Source organism: Talpa occidentalis, unplaced genomic scaffold (assembly GCF_014898055.3).
Source record: "Talpa occidentalis isolate TD23 unplaced genomic scaffold, MPIMG_talOcc4v2.1 talOcc4.10, whole genome shotgun sequence".
Classification (NCBI taxonomy): domain Eukaryota; kingdom Metazoa; phylum Chordata; class Mammalia; order Eulipotyphla; family Talpidae; genus Talpa; species Talpa occidentalis.
The window spans coordinates 44,473,439-44,490,233 of record NW_023600993.1 but is presented as its reverse complement, the minus strand read 5'-3'; the positions used below and the strand labels follow the sequence as shown (position 1 = coordinate 44,490,233).

At 41.1% G+C, this 16,795-nt stretch overlaps 1 protein-coding gene across 3 annotated transcripts in view; it reads right to left on the bottom strand.

Moving 5' to 3' along the window:
- The window catches only part of PTPRG (protein tyrosine phosphatase receptor type G), a 671,624-nt gene that overhangs the window by 125,303 nt on the left and 529,526 nt on the right, over window positions 1-16,795 (bottom strand). For all 3 annotated transcript variants that reach the window (XM_054695203.1, XM_037492051.2, XM_054695207.1), the window contains exon 7: window positions 3,375-3,532. In XM_054695203.1, coding sequence (XP_054551178.1) covers window positions 3,375-3,532 — 158 coding nt within the window. The remainder of the gene's footprint in view (window positions 1-3,374; window positions 3,533-16,795) is intronic.

Here is a 16,795-nt window from a genome sequence, read left to right as displayed (position 1 = left end):
CTTTCTTTTCTGAGGGCTGACATAGCTATGACCTCCAGCAAGGATCCAGTTTGGCCACATGAAAATGAGCTGTTTTCCTCCCTGGGGAGCGAGATTAGAATCTATGAAGCAATGTCTGATAAACCTAAAATATTATCTGAAGATGGTTTATTATAAGGAATCTGGGAAACCCACTTAATTAATTTATTTCTACACTATTTCCTTGAAACAATAATGCCCACAGAAAAGTCACGTAATGGATGTCACAGAGAAAACTCATTTCTGTGTGTAATGGATGGCAGAATGGAAGAGTAAACAGATGTGAACAAAGCACTTTCTAAGAGTCCCAGTTACAAATGTCAAAATGCTTCTAACTGACAAACACTTGACAAACCATCCAAGCCCCTTACTGCCTTTTGTTTGGACCCACAAAATATCTGAAATCACAATAAAATCCAGCATGTGTTACTGGCCTCAATTTCTCCCCAGCCTAATAATTACCATTCTTTGCCTTACACTTTTCATAGGGTATCCTACAAAAAAGAAGGGGGGGATTAAATTTGTATTTCTTAACCTCATTAGCATAAGTTTTTATATCTTTGAAGACAAAAACATTTACTTAATTGACAAAAAGGGTGCCTGTCCAAAGTCCCCTGCCTCAACCCTAAGGATTAAATATTTGGACTGTAATTTTATTTTATTTTAATTAAACAATGTTGGTTTTTACCATTAGGAGGAAAGTCATTTCATATTTCACTATCTCCTTAAGGCTGGCAGATCCCTGCTCAGAAACCAAATAGCTCATCTGTCTTTGTTCATCAGAGTGGAATTAAAAGGAAAAAAAAAAAAAAAAAAACTCAAGTAAAATGACTGCCAATAGTGGCGAGGCCAAGTAAATCTGTTAAGCCTGGCCCTATACCACCTACCTTTGTTAGCAGGATAAAGTGTCTTTCCTGCACATAGTTTCTCAAACAAAAGCTGTTCTATTTTACCCCCAGCAGGACAACATTGGATATATTGCAGGTTGCTACCTCTGCTGAATTATTTAATGATGGACACATGACCCAAGCCAGCTATGGTCATTTATTGGTTGGCCAATATCTGTTCAGATTCACCTTCTTGAAAACACTTGACATTAAGATGGGACACTTGTCAGCTGGTAGCTGGTCTTTGAGTTGAAAGGTCAACTGGTGAGTCATCAAATTGGGCCGTGTATCAAAAAAAAAAAAAAAAAAAAAAACAACCAAGAGAGAGAAGTGACCAGAATTTTGCCAAAGCATAGAATCACAGAGACAAGGCAGAAAGGTTTAGAGCCCACAAGTTCCCTGAAAGACAAAGAGGAAAGTGTAGTCTTGCTTTCTAATTATATAGTCTTTTTTTTTTTTTAAAGATTTATTTATTTATTTATACAAGCAGAAGCGCGGGAGGGTGAGAGAATTCACCAGAGCCAGAGCGGGGAGCAGAGCAGGCAGAAGGACTGAAGTACACTGCTGAGGGGAGCAGCGGGCGGCAGGAGAGGTCTGCGCGCCACGTGGGACCCTCCTCAGGTGGCCGGGGAGCAGCCAGGGATGGAACCGGCTCTGCAGAGGCTGCGGCCAACTTCGAAACCCTGAGCTCAACCGCTGCGCCACTGGGGAGGCCCTCTAGTTATACAGTCTTGATCATGCTGGCTTCATGCCAGCATGCCCCTAATAGTGTTTCTTTAAAGCAAGCCCTTCACTTGAGTCATTTTAAGTCATTTCTGTATCTTATTTCCATCATACACCTGACCAGGACAATATCCAATCATATTTCTCCCTGCTCTATCCTGTATTCTCTGTCTTTGTTAGGAAAATCTTTGTACTATTCCCCATATCAGCAAAGTTTATAATCTTATTGCCTGTGCCTTCAGTTACATTACTAATGTTATCCCATAATACCCGAATACCTCCTCTATGCCCTTATCCAGCTGCCAAGCTCTCGGAAGGCGTTCTACAGGAGGCCCTAATAAGAATCTTCCATTTATAGGCATTCTTATTTATTTATTTATTTTTTAAAGATTTATTTATTTATGTATACAAGAGCTGGGGTACAGGGCAGAGGCATGGGGGGGTGAGAGGATTCACCAGAGACAGAGTGGGGAACAGAACAGGCAGACTGACCAAGTACACTGCTGAGGAGAGCAGTGGGCGAGACAGGAGAGGTCTGCTACGCCCTGTGGGTTGCTCCCTGGCGGGCCGGGAATCTAACTGGTGCTGCAGAGGCTACGGACAGCTTCATAGGTTGCGTCTTAACCCCTTGCACCACCAGGGAGGCCCTAGGCATTCTTGTTTAATGGCTCAAATTCACTTTCTTATACATCCTGCTCATTGTCCCCGGTTCTATTTTCTGGAATAACAGAAGAAAGCTACTCTTCTGCTAATTTAGTGCACGCTGCATCTTTAATAACTAACAAATGCCTTTGGAGCCATTTCCCCTTCCATCTATTATTCCTCCTGAGATATTTTCAAGACCCCTCATACTCCTGGTAGTTCCTCTTCCTCTGACATTGCCCCCCAAGGTCATTTCCACCTTACTAATTCCTACCCACAGTTTAACTCTTTGGCTTAATTTCAACTTCCTATATTATCTGCTCAGGCCACACTCAAGAGAGGCACAGGTCAGAGTGATAGAAGCAATACAGGTTTTGGATTCAGGTAAATATGAGTTTAGCTCTGGTTCCAACATATTTAACCCCAAGTCCCTGGCTATTTTATCAATCTCTGCATGCCACAATGTCCTTATGTATGCCTACCTCTCAACCTTGTTTTGCCATAAATCAACCATATGTAAAGTTGGCATATAGAAAGAAACTCAACCAATAGTACTTTGCATGCAAAGTAGTAGTAGACTACTTTAGTAGTAGACTATTTTACTATGCAAAATAGTCTCTTTTCTGAATGTTGGGTAGATTTAATGGTTCTGAGTATGATCTCTGGAGTCAGATACTACAGTATGATAATCATGATGTGTCCATGGGTAGTTTATTTCACTTCACTGTCTCTCCTCTATCAAACGGGGGTACCAATTGTACCTATCTTAGAAGACTATTGTTCATAAAGATTGAATGGGTTTAGCACATATAAAGAGCTTAGAAGAATGCCTGGACAAATTGTCCTCATCCTAGACCATAGCTGTTATCTCCTGCAGCTGAGTGCTTACACAATACCTGGTTTCATGCCTGCAATTCTCCTCAGCTAGTCAGTGTGCAGTTGAGAAACCAATATTCTTATGTTGAAAGCATGTTTGTTGGAAAGAATGAGTAATCAACGAGGACCAGAAGATAAAAAAAAAACCCACTGGTGTATTTTAGCCACATTAGATAGTTAAGTCAACACAAAACAAACACCAAAGCCCCAGTTAGGCTGAATACCTACCTGGTGGTAAGAGATGGGGACAGGTTTCCGGAACACTATCCACTCCACAATTTCGCTACACGGTGGGGTGGTCAGAGAACCCGTGTAGCGGTAGTAGCTGCCCAGGGATGCAGGCAGGAGGTCCCGGAGGACGAAAGGATCCAGAAAAGTCTCCTTCTCTGTTTGGGGAAAGAGGCAAAAGAAAAACACAATGATAAGTCATACTGTGCTGCAGACATAGTCAAAATCCTCCCCACGCTGGTGCGCCACATCACAAGCCTTATGTTTGTTTACATCCTGAGAAGAACTAGCATTTGGTGGTGGGAGAGCCACAGAAAACAAAGCAGCATTTCCTGGGGTGTGTTATGAGACACCAGCACTGCACTTAATACCATGAAAAAAGGGTTCCATGATGAACAACCTTGCAGTTCCTTTTTTATCCCCCCAAATAGATAAAACACTAGCATAATGAAGTCTCTGAGAAGTTCTGCAGAAGAGAATTGGGCTTGACCATATTTAACCCATACATTGCTAATCTTATGTCACCACAGAACCCTTCTAACCGAACACTTGGCAATTAACAATCAGTGGAATAAATTTGGGAGCATCCCTGAGGGGATATGCAAAGGAATGGTAAATCAATGAGAAAGTACAATTCCAAAGTTGGTTACATTTCATTATGATTTCACCCAAGCCAATCCAAATCAAAGAGAAACCCAGCCAGGGCACAACCCTAGTTTAAAAAACTGATGGTCCAAGAAATAGATTTCTGATCTTTACAAAAGTGGAGGCCTTCCCTTAAGTAGAAGCAATGACATTTAAGCTGAGACTGAACAATGACATTGTATAATAAATCTATGAGGAAATCAAGGTATAGAAGAGGTTAGTGCCTGACCAAGGTCACACAGCAACTATGCAGCAAAGTTGAAATGTGAACCCAGACACCAGAGCTTGCACGATTCTGACCAAACTAAGGAAGTAGCTGAACAAGGCAAATATTGGAAGTTAGGGGCAAAAGAGGTGCATAAGAGCACTGTAAGCCGTAAGAAGGTCCCAAGAAAGGAAGGAATGGTATACCAGAGATGAGGACATTGTGTCGTAATTCTATGAATCAGGCTCAGTAGATCATCCAGCTTCTTTCTCTGGACAGAAATTTCTAGTCTCTATGTGAATCTTGAAAGGTCTAGCCCTGAACTTAAGTCTTGAATTATTTCTTATTCCTTTTAAGTACATAATAAGGCTCTTACAGTCCTGCTAATGGCTTAACTTAGCTCCATGATTGCCTCTACTACTGATCTAGGGCAGGATCCCAAGTCTCCAGGTTACTTCATATGTCTGCAGGAATAGTCTTTCTAAGCCTCATCCTTCCCTCCTCTTCTTTCTTGAAGAATAAGCTGTGCAGTTATTTGGGCAAATGTGTATGTCTGGATGCAAGATGCCTATGAACTGGGGAATAACACAAAAACTCCAATAGAAATAAACTATATTAGAACAGTTGAAAATGGTAATTTCCTTTTGGTAGAGATTAGTTGAACAAAACTTGTCATTTATTTAGATTTTACTATATGCCAGATGCTATCCTGAGTATTTACATGTTGCAAACATTTAAACAGCTTTTACTGCAAGCCAGGCCCTATTCTAAGAGCATTATAAAGATTAATTTATTTTATACTAAAAATAGCCCCAAGAAGTAGGTTCTATTATTGCCCCCAATTTAGAGCTGACTGCAAAACCAGGTAGTTGAGCTTAGAATCCAGACTTTCATTATTCTTAAACCATGCCCACAGTCTCTCATTTTACAGTCCTATGGAATATGTACTTTTAATACCCTAATTTCACAGATATGGAAATCAAATCTAATAGAGTTAAATAACTAAACCCAAGGTCACTAGTGAACAGTGAAGTAGCAGCAGCAGTTATTCACAAGCTCAGAAACACTGGCTGATTCTCACATAGGTTTTCAATTCATTTTTTAAAGGAAAAGTTAAATGTTAACTAATAAATGCAAAAGTCTTCCAATCAAAATGACAAAAGCAGTTTCTGTTGGACAAAAGGCTGGAAATAATGGAATTGCCCCTTCCCGCTCTAGCAAGTGTGGGCTTTAATTCAAATCTGGTTATCAGCAGCCAAGGGATGGGACCATCTTTTTTTTTTTTAAGATTTATTTTTACTTATTTATGCATACAAGAACTGTGGTGTAGGCCAGAGGTGTGGGAGGCAAAAGGATTCACCAGAGACAGAGTGCTGAGCAGAAGAGGCAGATCTACTGAAGTACACTGCTGAGGGGAGCAGTGGGCGAGACAGGAGAGGTCTACTGCACCGTGTGGGTTGGCTCCCTGTTCGGGATATGAACTCTTGCAGCAGTGGCTGATGACAGCTTGATAGTGCTGAGATTTTAACCCCTATGACACCAGGGAGGCTCAAGGGATGGGGACCATCTTTAAGTGTGCTTCACTGGACTGGCTTGGCTGGAAGGAGTAATTATGTTGGCCTTTGCTGTCTCTGTGCTTCCAGGGCTAAGTAAATAGTTAAAACAGGAGGACCCAAGCAACAGGCTATATTGGACTTGGCTTCGTAAGACACAAAATCACCACTTTCAATTCCTTTTTTTTTTTTAAAGATTTATTTATTTATGCATACAAGAGCTGGGGTATAGGCCAGAGATACGGAGGGGCAGGGGTGAGAAGACCCACCAGAGACAGAGTGGGAATAGAACAGGCAGACTGACTGAAATACATTGCTGAGGGGAACAGCAGGTGAGACAGGAGAGGTCTACTTTGCTATGTAGGTTGCTCCCTGGCCAGCCAGGGATCCAACTCGCACTGCAGAGGCTGAGAACTGCTTCACAGTGCGGTGCTTAACCCCTTGCACCACCAGGGAGCCCCACCACAGCACAACCACCTGTACTGGGATCACGGGTTCCAGACTGAACGACCAGAAAATCCCTGGCGTTTTCCTCTAGGGCCTGATCCAATATTAGGGTTGCAGTTAAGCATGCTGTTTGCATACTGGAAGAGACAAGCCAATCCCTGCAAGCCCCGTGACAGCAAAGTCCCCATCTAAATCTCACACTTTAGGAAGAGGCCTTGGCTTTAAAGCACATGAATAGATACAGCAGAACACCTGCGCCACAATCCGAGCAGACTAGATTTCAAAAGGGAATACTTTCAGGAGGATCAGGATACTTGAATAATTTTGTGTATGGGCTCATGAATCTGACAGGGACAGATGGAAATTTTGGGGTGACCAACACTACATGTGCGGCAGGGCTTCTCTGTCCCCAACCAACCCAAAGGTTCAAGTCAGGTCCTGGATTTTATTGATTAGAAGGTGCATTCAGACTGGTGGTTTGGTGGGTGGACCTGGTGAGGGGACAGAAAAGGTGGTTTCGCAGCTTATATCCCAACACTATCACTGCTGTTGTATTTGAGAGCTCTGAGGCTGAAGGGTGGCCCTAGCTGAGCAACTTGGCAAGCCAAAGGCCCCTTTCTTCAAACAAAATCTTAGACAGGAACCTGTAACTCAAATAGCTGAAACCACCGCCAACCATGGTTAAGGCTGAGCTTGAAACCCAGAGACATGTTGAAAACCACCAATTTAGTCCAATTCTTTAATTTCAGGGTTAGAGAAAGGGAAGACCAGGGTGAAGTAATGAAACCATGATCAAAACATTGAGGCAAATACACTGACTTGAATGGGATTCTTTCTTCAAGGAAACCACTTAGCATCTGCAACAGCAAGACAGGGCGGAGGAAATATCCCTAGTGCTGAAGACAGGAATCGAGCCACTATCCTTGTCAGCACTTCACTTCTCCATCTCTACAAGCACAAGTGAAGAGGAATGTCTGCTGGATTTAAACCCCAACTCTTCCACCTCTAGTTTTACAAACTTAGGGAGGTCACTAAGACTTCCAAGGCTGGCATGAAGATTAAATAAATCAGTACAAGAAAAAGATTTAGAAGAGGTTGGAACACAATAGCCAGTTCATAAATGATATTATTCTTATTCTAATTGTAATTATATGTATTGCTATTGTTGCTATTCCTCTAAACTACTAAGACCTAACCACGTACATCTTATATAGCCCCATACTTCTTTTAATGTTTGTGCATGTATCTTATTTTTTTCATTTTTATATTCCCCAAACAATTGCAACCCCTTTATTTTGACCCCAATCCCCCCCCGCCCCCTCCCCTCATAAAGTGTCTCTGGTTCATAGTTGTTTGTTGATTATGATTTTTACTTTCTTACAGATATTCATTTTCCTGGTCCCTTATTTAAGTTTTCTAGATTCCTGCTATGAGTGAGACCATCTGATAGTTTTCTTTTTCTTTCTGGCTTACTTCGCTGAGCATGATCCCTTCCAGCGCCATCCATGTTGCTGCAAATTGCATGTGTTTATCTTTTTTGAATGCTGAGTAATATTCCATGGTGTATATGTACCACATCTTCTTGATCCAGTCATCTATTTTTTGGTCATTTGGGTTGATTCCAAAGCTTAGCTATTGTAAACAGTGCTGCTATAAACGTAGGGGTGCAGGTGCTCTTTGGAGTTGATGTTTCTGTGTCCTTTGGGTAAATACCTAGGAGTGGAATTGCTGGATCATATGGAAGCTCTATGTTTAGTAGGTCCAGAAATCTCCACACAGCTCTCCATGGTGGTTGGACCAGTTTGCACTCCCACCAACAGTGCAGGAGAGTTTCTTTTTCTCCACAACCTCGCCAACATTTGTTGTTGCTAGTTTTTTTAATATGTGCCATTCTCACTGGTGTTAGATGGTATTTCATGGTAGTTTTGATTTGCATTTCCCTGATTACGAGTGATGGTGAACATTTTTTCATATGCATGTATCTTATTTTTAAAACAGGATTACTAGTGCTTTAAAGGTACATTGTATCTGATAAACTCTCCATTATCTTGAGTAGTACAGGTTTGTTTTCTCTACCAAAACAAAGCTTGGCTTTGGAACCAACTAATACAGCTGTGTGACCCTAGGGAAACATCTTAACCTCTCTGAGCTACATTTCTTTTTTCTTTTTCTTTTTTTTAAAGATTTATTTTTTATTTATACAATAGCTGGGGTACAGGCCAGAGGCACAGAGGGTGAGAAGATTCACTAGAGGCAGAGTGGGGAGCAGAACAGGCATATCAACTGAAATACACTACTGATGGGAGCAGCGGCCGTGACAGGAGAGGTCTGCCACGCCATGTGGGTATCTCCCTGGTGGGCCAGGAATCAAACCCCCGCTGCAGAGGCTAAGGACAGCTTCACAGCACTGTGCTCAACCCGCTGCGCCACTGGGGAGGCCCTGAGCTACATTTCTTATCTGTAAAATGGGAGTACTGAGAATATTTATCCCTCAGAGTTTCTGTGACAATTAAACAAGCTAATAAATATAAGGGGCTTAGGATAGTGCCTTGTAAACCCTGACTATTCTGGCAAGCAATTGGCTGAGAACAGGCTGGTTCATTTAGTTTTAAGCCAGGGATTAGCAAATATTTTCTGCAGTGTCAGATAGTAAATATTTTAGGTTTTGCAGGCCAACAGGCAAAATTAGAGATCTTATGCAGATTCTTATATAACAAACATTTCTGAAACCTTATTAACCACATTTAAAATGCTAATTATAAATACAATTTTAATAAAATGAAAATAAGGAGAATGAAATTCTGTCTGTCTAGGGGATAATACTTTACCTAATTAGGATTTGAATGCAAAGACCACTTTTACCTCAGGGGCCACAGAAAAATAAGCAGTGGAATGGGTTTGGCCCTCAGGCCACATTTTACCCCCACTCCTATTTTAAGTCAAATGTTCGTCCTCTTGAGAGCTATAGCCAGAATTGGGGAAGGGATGCTACATGTTTGAGTGCTTTCATCATTAATGATAATTTCTTTAGTGAACTTACATTCCAGAATTAACTCTGGAGTTGTTTACTTCCCCCCATGAGATTTTGAAGTTCAAACTGAACATCAATTTTTACTGATCTTTCTGAAAATCCCATTTCCTGCTCAATCCCACAGGCAGTGTTAGCTCAACTGACAAACGAGGTGCTCAGAATGCTCAACTGCAAGTTAGAAATAATTTTAGAAATGGTGGCCCTATAATTTCTACCACAGTTTGCCAATCCTATTTAAGTCACAGGCACACAATGTACTGGACTCCAAAATGGGAGTTGCTAAGTCCAGTCACTGGGAAGTTTTCCTCAAACTCTTCCCCACAGGAAAAACAAAAATCTTAACAATGTAGGTATTATATATGAAGAGAAGTGTTATGAGCCACCCACCTTGGATTGAAATCCTAACTATTATACTGGAAGATCTGACCTAAGAGAAGTTATTTGAATTCACTATAATTGTTTTCCCATCTATAAGGTGGGATGATAATAGTACTGACCTCGTGAGGTGATTCTGAGTGTTAAATGAGTTAACACTAGCTAAGGGTTTAGGGAAGTGTCTGGCAATAAGTAAGTACATTTAAGTGCTTGTTAAATGAAGCTTATAACTCTTGTTGTAAAAGGACAGTTTGACTCTAAACTCATCCTATCAAAGCACTATGCTTCCAACTTTTATCCTAATTAGTAATTTGAATTCAAAACATACCTGTCCCAGCCACTTAACTAGTTGAGAAAAATATTTGAAACACTCTACTTATCCCACCATTCACTCCATTATACCATAATAAGCAGGTACTGTGCATTACTAGATAAAAGAATTGAAAAGGAATGAATCTCATATTCCACTTTCAAGGATCCTAGTGCTGTATGCAGACAATATTATATTTTAATAATTAATTGTTCATCAAAGAAAAAGATGAGGAACAGGGATACTAAATTCAAAGTTATTCAAATTGCAAAAATGAATAATGTATGACTTTTATATTAAATACATACTGTATTAAGTAGTCTACATTTCACCTAACTCTGTCTTTCATTTTTAAGCATTTTGAACGACAATAAGAATAATCAGTTAGGGGAGGTTTATTTAGGAAAAGAAATACCTTATTTGAATGCAAACGGAGTATATCTGAAGGTGATTAAATTTTTCTTATCAATTAGAAAATATTGTATGAGGGCTTTAATGTCATGGTCAACTATTAAGTCCATCACAGCCAGTTATCCTTGCAGTTTCCTTTCAACGTTAAATTATATCTGGCTCGATTCTGTTCAATTTCCTATTTCTGATAGTAGTGCCAGGAGGCAATCTTTAATTAAAGAAAATTTGAAAGATTCAAACATGCATAATTGGATTAAAAATGTGATCATTAAAACATTAGATGATAATCATCTGATTGATTGCATTTTTCAGTGTTAATAACCTAATAGTTTCAATGCTCTGGTTATATAGGAAAAAGAAAGCACTTTGTAAAATACGATGGACAATCAACATATGGACAGAACCAATGCATTAACCAAGACTGGAGGCACCATATTGAAAACACACAAGCTCTTACACACTCATAACTAAGCATTCCATTGAAAGCTGTATGGATAAAACATGGTGCTTTCTAGAGAAAGAAACCTGGGCCACCCCCAAAATGAGGACTCAACCAGTTTCATGGAGGGGTACAAGAAAAACTAATAATAGAAAACCCAAGCTTCTGGTTTTTAGTCTAATGATTGTTTTATCTCTTCAGGGTTTTCCAGAACTTTTGATAAGGAAAAGTTATTTTTCCTTTAATGCTGAAAATCACTGGGGATGGACTGGCCTTCAAAACTCATGTTGGGGAGGGCAGCAAGAGTGTGATGGTGGAAAAACTGGTTATTAGGTCCCTCTAGATGGGGCAAGAATTCTAATGACTGTGCTGATCAAAGTTAGTAAGCATGTAAATCACTTGAGGAGTTTGTTAAACTGTAGATTCTGATCCAGTAGGTCTGGGGTGGTGGTTGAGAATCAGCATTCTTAGTAATGCTGACCTCACAGGAATAGCTAGTTTCTACAAGGATTGTGTGTGTTCCTGGGCCCTGATGCCCTTTCCAGTCTCATTCACTACTACTCTCTGGCTCTTAGTTATGGTCACTGGCCAACCTGCTGTCCCATGGTCACACTACCTCGGGCCTTTTGCACTGGCTTTTCACTCTGCCTGGAACATTTCTTCACTGTTCTGTTCATGCTGGTTTCATACCAAATACCTTTCAGCTGCTAACAACTTAGTTCTGTTTGACTGACACACTTCTAAATAAGGTCTATCCTGACCACTGTTCTGAAAATAGTAATTTTAAGCACAGAGTCATTGAGCAGGAAGCATTTGATTAAAAACCTGAAAGTGGAATGGAGCCATGTGGCTATTGGGGGAGAAAATTCCAGGAGAGAAAACCCAGTGCAAAGGGATTCTTCCTAAAATAAAGCTGGAGTTATGTGAGCAAGAGGGAAAGGAGAAGGAAAAGTTCAAGAGCCATCAGGGAGGTCAGAAAACATGAGATAATAAGTAATATGTATGCAAATTAACACACAAAACCCCTATTTAAATCAGGAGTGAGGTGTTGGCTAGAAGAGAGGTCTGAGCATGAGCAATCAGCAATCAGACCCCAACATGCCTTGTGTCTCAGGGATGAGATGCTGCTGTCTAGTCTGACCAGAAGGAAGAAGGGCCTCTACCAGCAGCAACCCCTCCCAACGCTGAATAAAGGGGAGCTAGCTTTAATTGTGGGAAGCGCATATCTACCTCTCTCTGAGATGGCACTTTCCAAATTGCCTTTCTGTTGCTGTCCTGAAAATGTCACCATTTTGTTGGTGAAGTACGTTCTTTCTGTTTGAGGTCAAGAGATGGTAGCAGAGGCCTCCAGAGTGAGCCATGGAATTAATTTTACGATCTAAGTACAAAAATAATACTTGCTCCATAAAACTGGATGTTCACTCTCAGAGAGGTCAACTGTTATTATAAGGAGAATAAAATGTGGACAGTGAGCAATAGAAATGGGATGGGGCCCTTTTCTAGAGATGCAGTTCTACAAGGCATGAAGATGGATGATTTGAAGGAACAAGCACCAGAGTGGTGCAATGACAAGGTGATGCTGGGGAAGCCACCAAAGAACCCCAAAGAAATGCAGGGCTCAAAGGGTCTCAAAGGATGCTAGTTCAATTTCGTTTTACAAATAAGGAAGAGTAAATTGAGGGAGGGAGAGTGTTGACACCAAGACCACACAGTGAGGTGGAGAGGGTATCCAGCTTCCCTCTCCCCAGCACCAGGCCCTTTGTATGACCATATTCTGGATCCCTGGGCTCTGGATTCTTTATCAGCAGCTGAAACAAACACAACCAGGAGAGAAAAAACCCACTGAAAACCTGAAGAACTCCTTCAGCCTTCAAAACCTAAATCTAATCCTGATAGGACCACAATATTGTGTTTTATGAGAAATATATAGTTGATCTTCTTCCAGAGTTCCTGGCTCCAGAAACTCTTGGAATTTCCTATTATAAGAATAAAGGCATGTTTTGTTATGTTAACGAGCAACCTTGGGAGTCCTTAGGTCAACTAAGGATGGGGGTTGGTTGCCAGAGGTGAACCAACCACTGTGATCAGAGAGTGGGAACTGTCATCCCTGCTCCCCTAGCCTGGGGATGGCAGGTAGAGAGAGGGCTAGAGTTTCAGTCAACCACTAGTGTTCAAAAAATTAATCAATCCTACCTATGAAATGAAATCTCCATAAAAATGCACAAGGACAGGGTTGGAAAGCTTCCAGATTGGTCCACACATGGGCATTTTGGGAAAGAAGTTACTAAGAGGGCAAGAAAGCTTCCCACACACCTTGCCCCAGGAGTCTGTTCCATTGGGCTGCTCCTGAATTATAATCTTTTCTAAAAACTGGTGTTCTGGTAAGTAAAATCTGCTCAGAACATAGTAGGGCGACTACTAATTTTGTGAAAAGAAAATGAAGGAATTAACAATATCAGCTATAGGTGTATTTTAAATAATAAATTCAAGATACTGTATTTCTTCAGATCTAAGTCACCATCAATTATAAGATGCATTGTTGTTTCAAATACCACTAGAAAGGCAACATGTTGCTAATTAAACAATGACATATCAACTGCTAGATGCATGCTAATTTTAGAGTTGTTAAAAGATGAAAAAAAACACATTGTAATTCTGTGTGGTGGATGAGAGATGTTAAGTAGATCCATATATATATCAAATTGTGTTGGATATCTGAAGCTAATATGTTATATGTCAATTATATCTTAATTTTAAAAATATGAAGAAATGAGCATTGCAGAATTAATGAAATGGACACTGGCATGATTTAATAGGATTCATATCAAAGGGCACCACACTGGCTTTATGAATCTACCAGAAGCTGGGTCCAGAGCCTACTTTATGTGACAGCAGTGAAGGATGCTCGTAGGGCCAGGCAGCAGCATCAACTTCCCTCTGTTTCTACTGACTAGGTTCTCCAGTCTCAGTTTACCCTTCACTGACCTGAACCACAAGACTCCATTCTGTATTAAAGCATGTTTTCTGCAGTTCTCCCTTTTTACCAGATCACATGTATGGTACATGAACTTAGTGCCAGGCACTGCTGCAACCTTCCTGCAAATGAGGCCTCACTCACCCGACATCATGGCTGCCCAGACTGGGTCTCACAGTCTGTGTAATTACTAGTGGCCTCCTTAACAGGCTGGCTGCTCCCTTATAGCAAGACTATAGCTCCTATTGCATCCCGGGCTCCCAACACAGTAACTTAAAGAATAGGCGCTTTATATTGGCTGGAAAATAATCCATCAAACTGTCACAGAGTACTCTCAGTCAGAAGTGGGCAAACTGTGGCTCAGCAGCCAAATCCAGCCTAGGATCTCTTTTTGTAAATGATTTACTGGAACACAGTCATGCCCATTTGTTTACCATTGTCTCACTGCTTTCAGACTACAACTGCACAGCTGAGGAGTTGCAACAGATAAATACGGCCACCAAAGCCTAAATTATTTGCTATCAATCCCTTTAACAGAGTGTTTGTTGATCCCTGCTCCTAATTGAAAGGTCAGATATTTAAAAGGAATGGTAACAAGCAATGCCATTTGAGCATGAACAGGGGAAACTACACAGGTTGCTAGAGATGTGCAGCTAACTTCTCCCTCTGAAACACTATCAGTGGGCAGAGGAATCAATGCAGACCCCTTGGTTTTCCTTATGGGCAGAGTTCAGAGACTATTTGAGAGCCCCACATTTAATGGCACGAGTGACTAGTGTTAAGGCAGGGTCTGAGCAAGGGCAGCTCGAGAGGGAAGAAGGTCCACCTGATTTATCTGTATCCAAGCACCCAGAGTGGCACTCCAAGGTCATGGACCAGTCACTCCATCCAGGTTCAGATATCAGCTTCCTTGAGTTTATTGGTAGTTTCAGTAATCCAAATGTGGCATGTTTAAATGAAACATATGTTGACATTAATATTGCCAAAGAGAAACTACATGAAAAATACAGTTTTGTCAACAATTAAGGAATGAATATGACATTTAAATTATACAAGGGTCGCAGAGTGACAAAAACCCGGTGTTATCATTTAACAGTTCTATTGCTTGCCTCTGTCCTACATGGTTCTGGTGGCCATAACTGACATGGTGAGCATATTATTTGTCTTTTGATGGTTAGGAACCTAATTCCCAGAGGAGAAATGGAGGCACACAAGAACTAAGTGATTTCGACAATAATCAGGAAGTTAGTCTATGCTTGAAATAAAAACTGACCCAGAAGAGCTGGAAAGTAGATGCATTTCAGAGCCTGATACAGCCGAGTTCACTGTTTTACTTCACGAGCTGGAACAAATTAGCTAATCTCTCTGAACCTCAGTTTATCTATATGTAATATGAGATTAAGAATGGATTTAATAAGACTTTTTGTTAGAACATCTGGGCAGGGTGAGGAACACAGTTGGGGTAGAGATTGAGAGGCCACTGCTGCTCCGCGCCCCCCGCCCCTTTATGGTTCCTTGTCCAATACCCTCCCCCCGATCTTAAAGGAACTGGTATCCACTACCTTCTTTGTGACCATGGTTCTTATCATTTCATTTCATTAGATGTGACTCAACGAAATCAACCCATGGACATTCTACATCAAGAGCCAGGAAGTGATGGAGGGAGGACTCTGAACTCTACTCCCATTTTCTGTCACTGGGTCTCTGTCATTCTCAAGTGAACAAGCAGCAATACTTGCATGAGACAGTGGGGGTGGGGTGGCTGTGAAAGCAGCTGACAGTGAGCGCTAATCATGTGCCAGGCACAAGTATGTGCAATAATGTGGTACTGTTATCATCTCATTAGATAATTGAGAAATGAGCCAGGAAGAGTTGAAGTGATTTGTGCCAACAATTAGTCAAAAGCAGAAGTGATATTCAAACCAGGGCCTGTGATCTTGGCCACGACACAACAGTGTGAAGAATAGGCTTCCCCAAAATGTCCAGAACAGACCTTCCCAAACATGACACTTCAGCATGTGGGTTATTTCAATCTGAGGTCAACTCAGGCCCATGGGTTCATGAGAAACATTTATCATTCCCTTAACTACCTAAAAGAATGAAAATGGGGTATTACCCAGAATTAGGATTTTTTTTTAACCATCAATATTACCCTACCAGAGAAACCTATTTATATGGCAAATATCTAATTATAGAGTCACCCTCTCCTTTTCATGTGAGCCCCCCATTCTCTCCTTGAAGCCTCCAGCCCCTACCCCATTCTGTAGCACCATTTGCTTTAGAATGTGCATTGAGGGCCTCCCTGGTGGCACAAGGGGTTGAGACACAACCTATGAAGCTGTCTACAACCTGTGCAGCGTGAGTTTGATCCCCAGCCAAGAAGCAACCCACATGGCACAGAAGACCTCTCTGGCTCGCCCACTGCTCCCCTCAGCAGTGTACTTCACCTGCTGTCTCTGGTGAATCCTCTTGCCCCCACACCTCTGGCCTATACCCCAGCTCTTGCACGCATCAATAAATAAATCTTAAAAAAAAAAGAATATGCATTCATGTTGATTTTCCACATGCATATAATTAAATTTATTCTTTTACTAATCTGGTTTATACTAATTTAATTGCCTCAGTAGCTCAAAAGACTGCAGAAGGATTGGGGGGGGAATTTCCTCTCTGACCCTACAACTGCCTCTCTTATATCAAGGTGACATATATGGAGCAGGCCAAGAAAATCATACAACACAACCTGGGTACTGTAGAGAGCCCTTTTGTAGTAAGTAACTGGAGACATACTGTTTCACTCTTTCTTTGCTCTCCAGATCCCTGAAATAACTAGGAAAAGGACATTTCCTGGAGCTCCCTTAATTTTGAACAAAGGATAAAATATTACAAATGAAGGCTGGCCAGATGAGATAAAGCCTCACCTTCAAATCTAACCTAAAAGGAATCACTTTTGATTCTGTCTTCACATGATTGTCAACAATATTATTAGTGATAAAATAGAAGCCACAGAGCATCCCATTTCCTGAGTTTGACT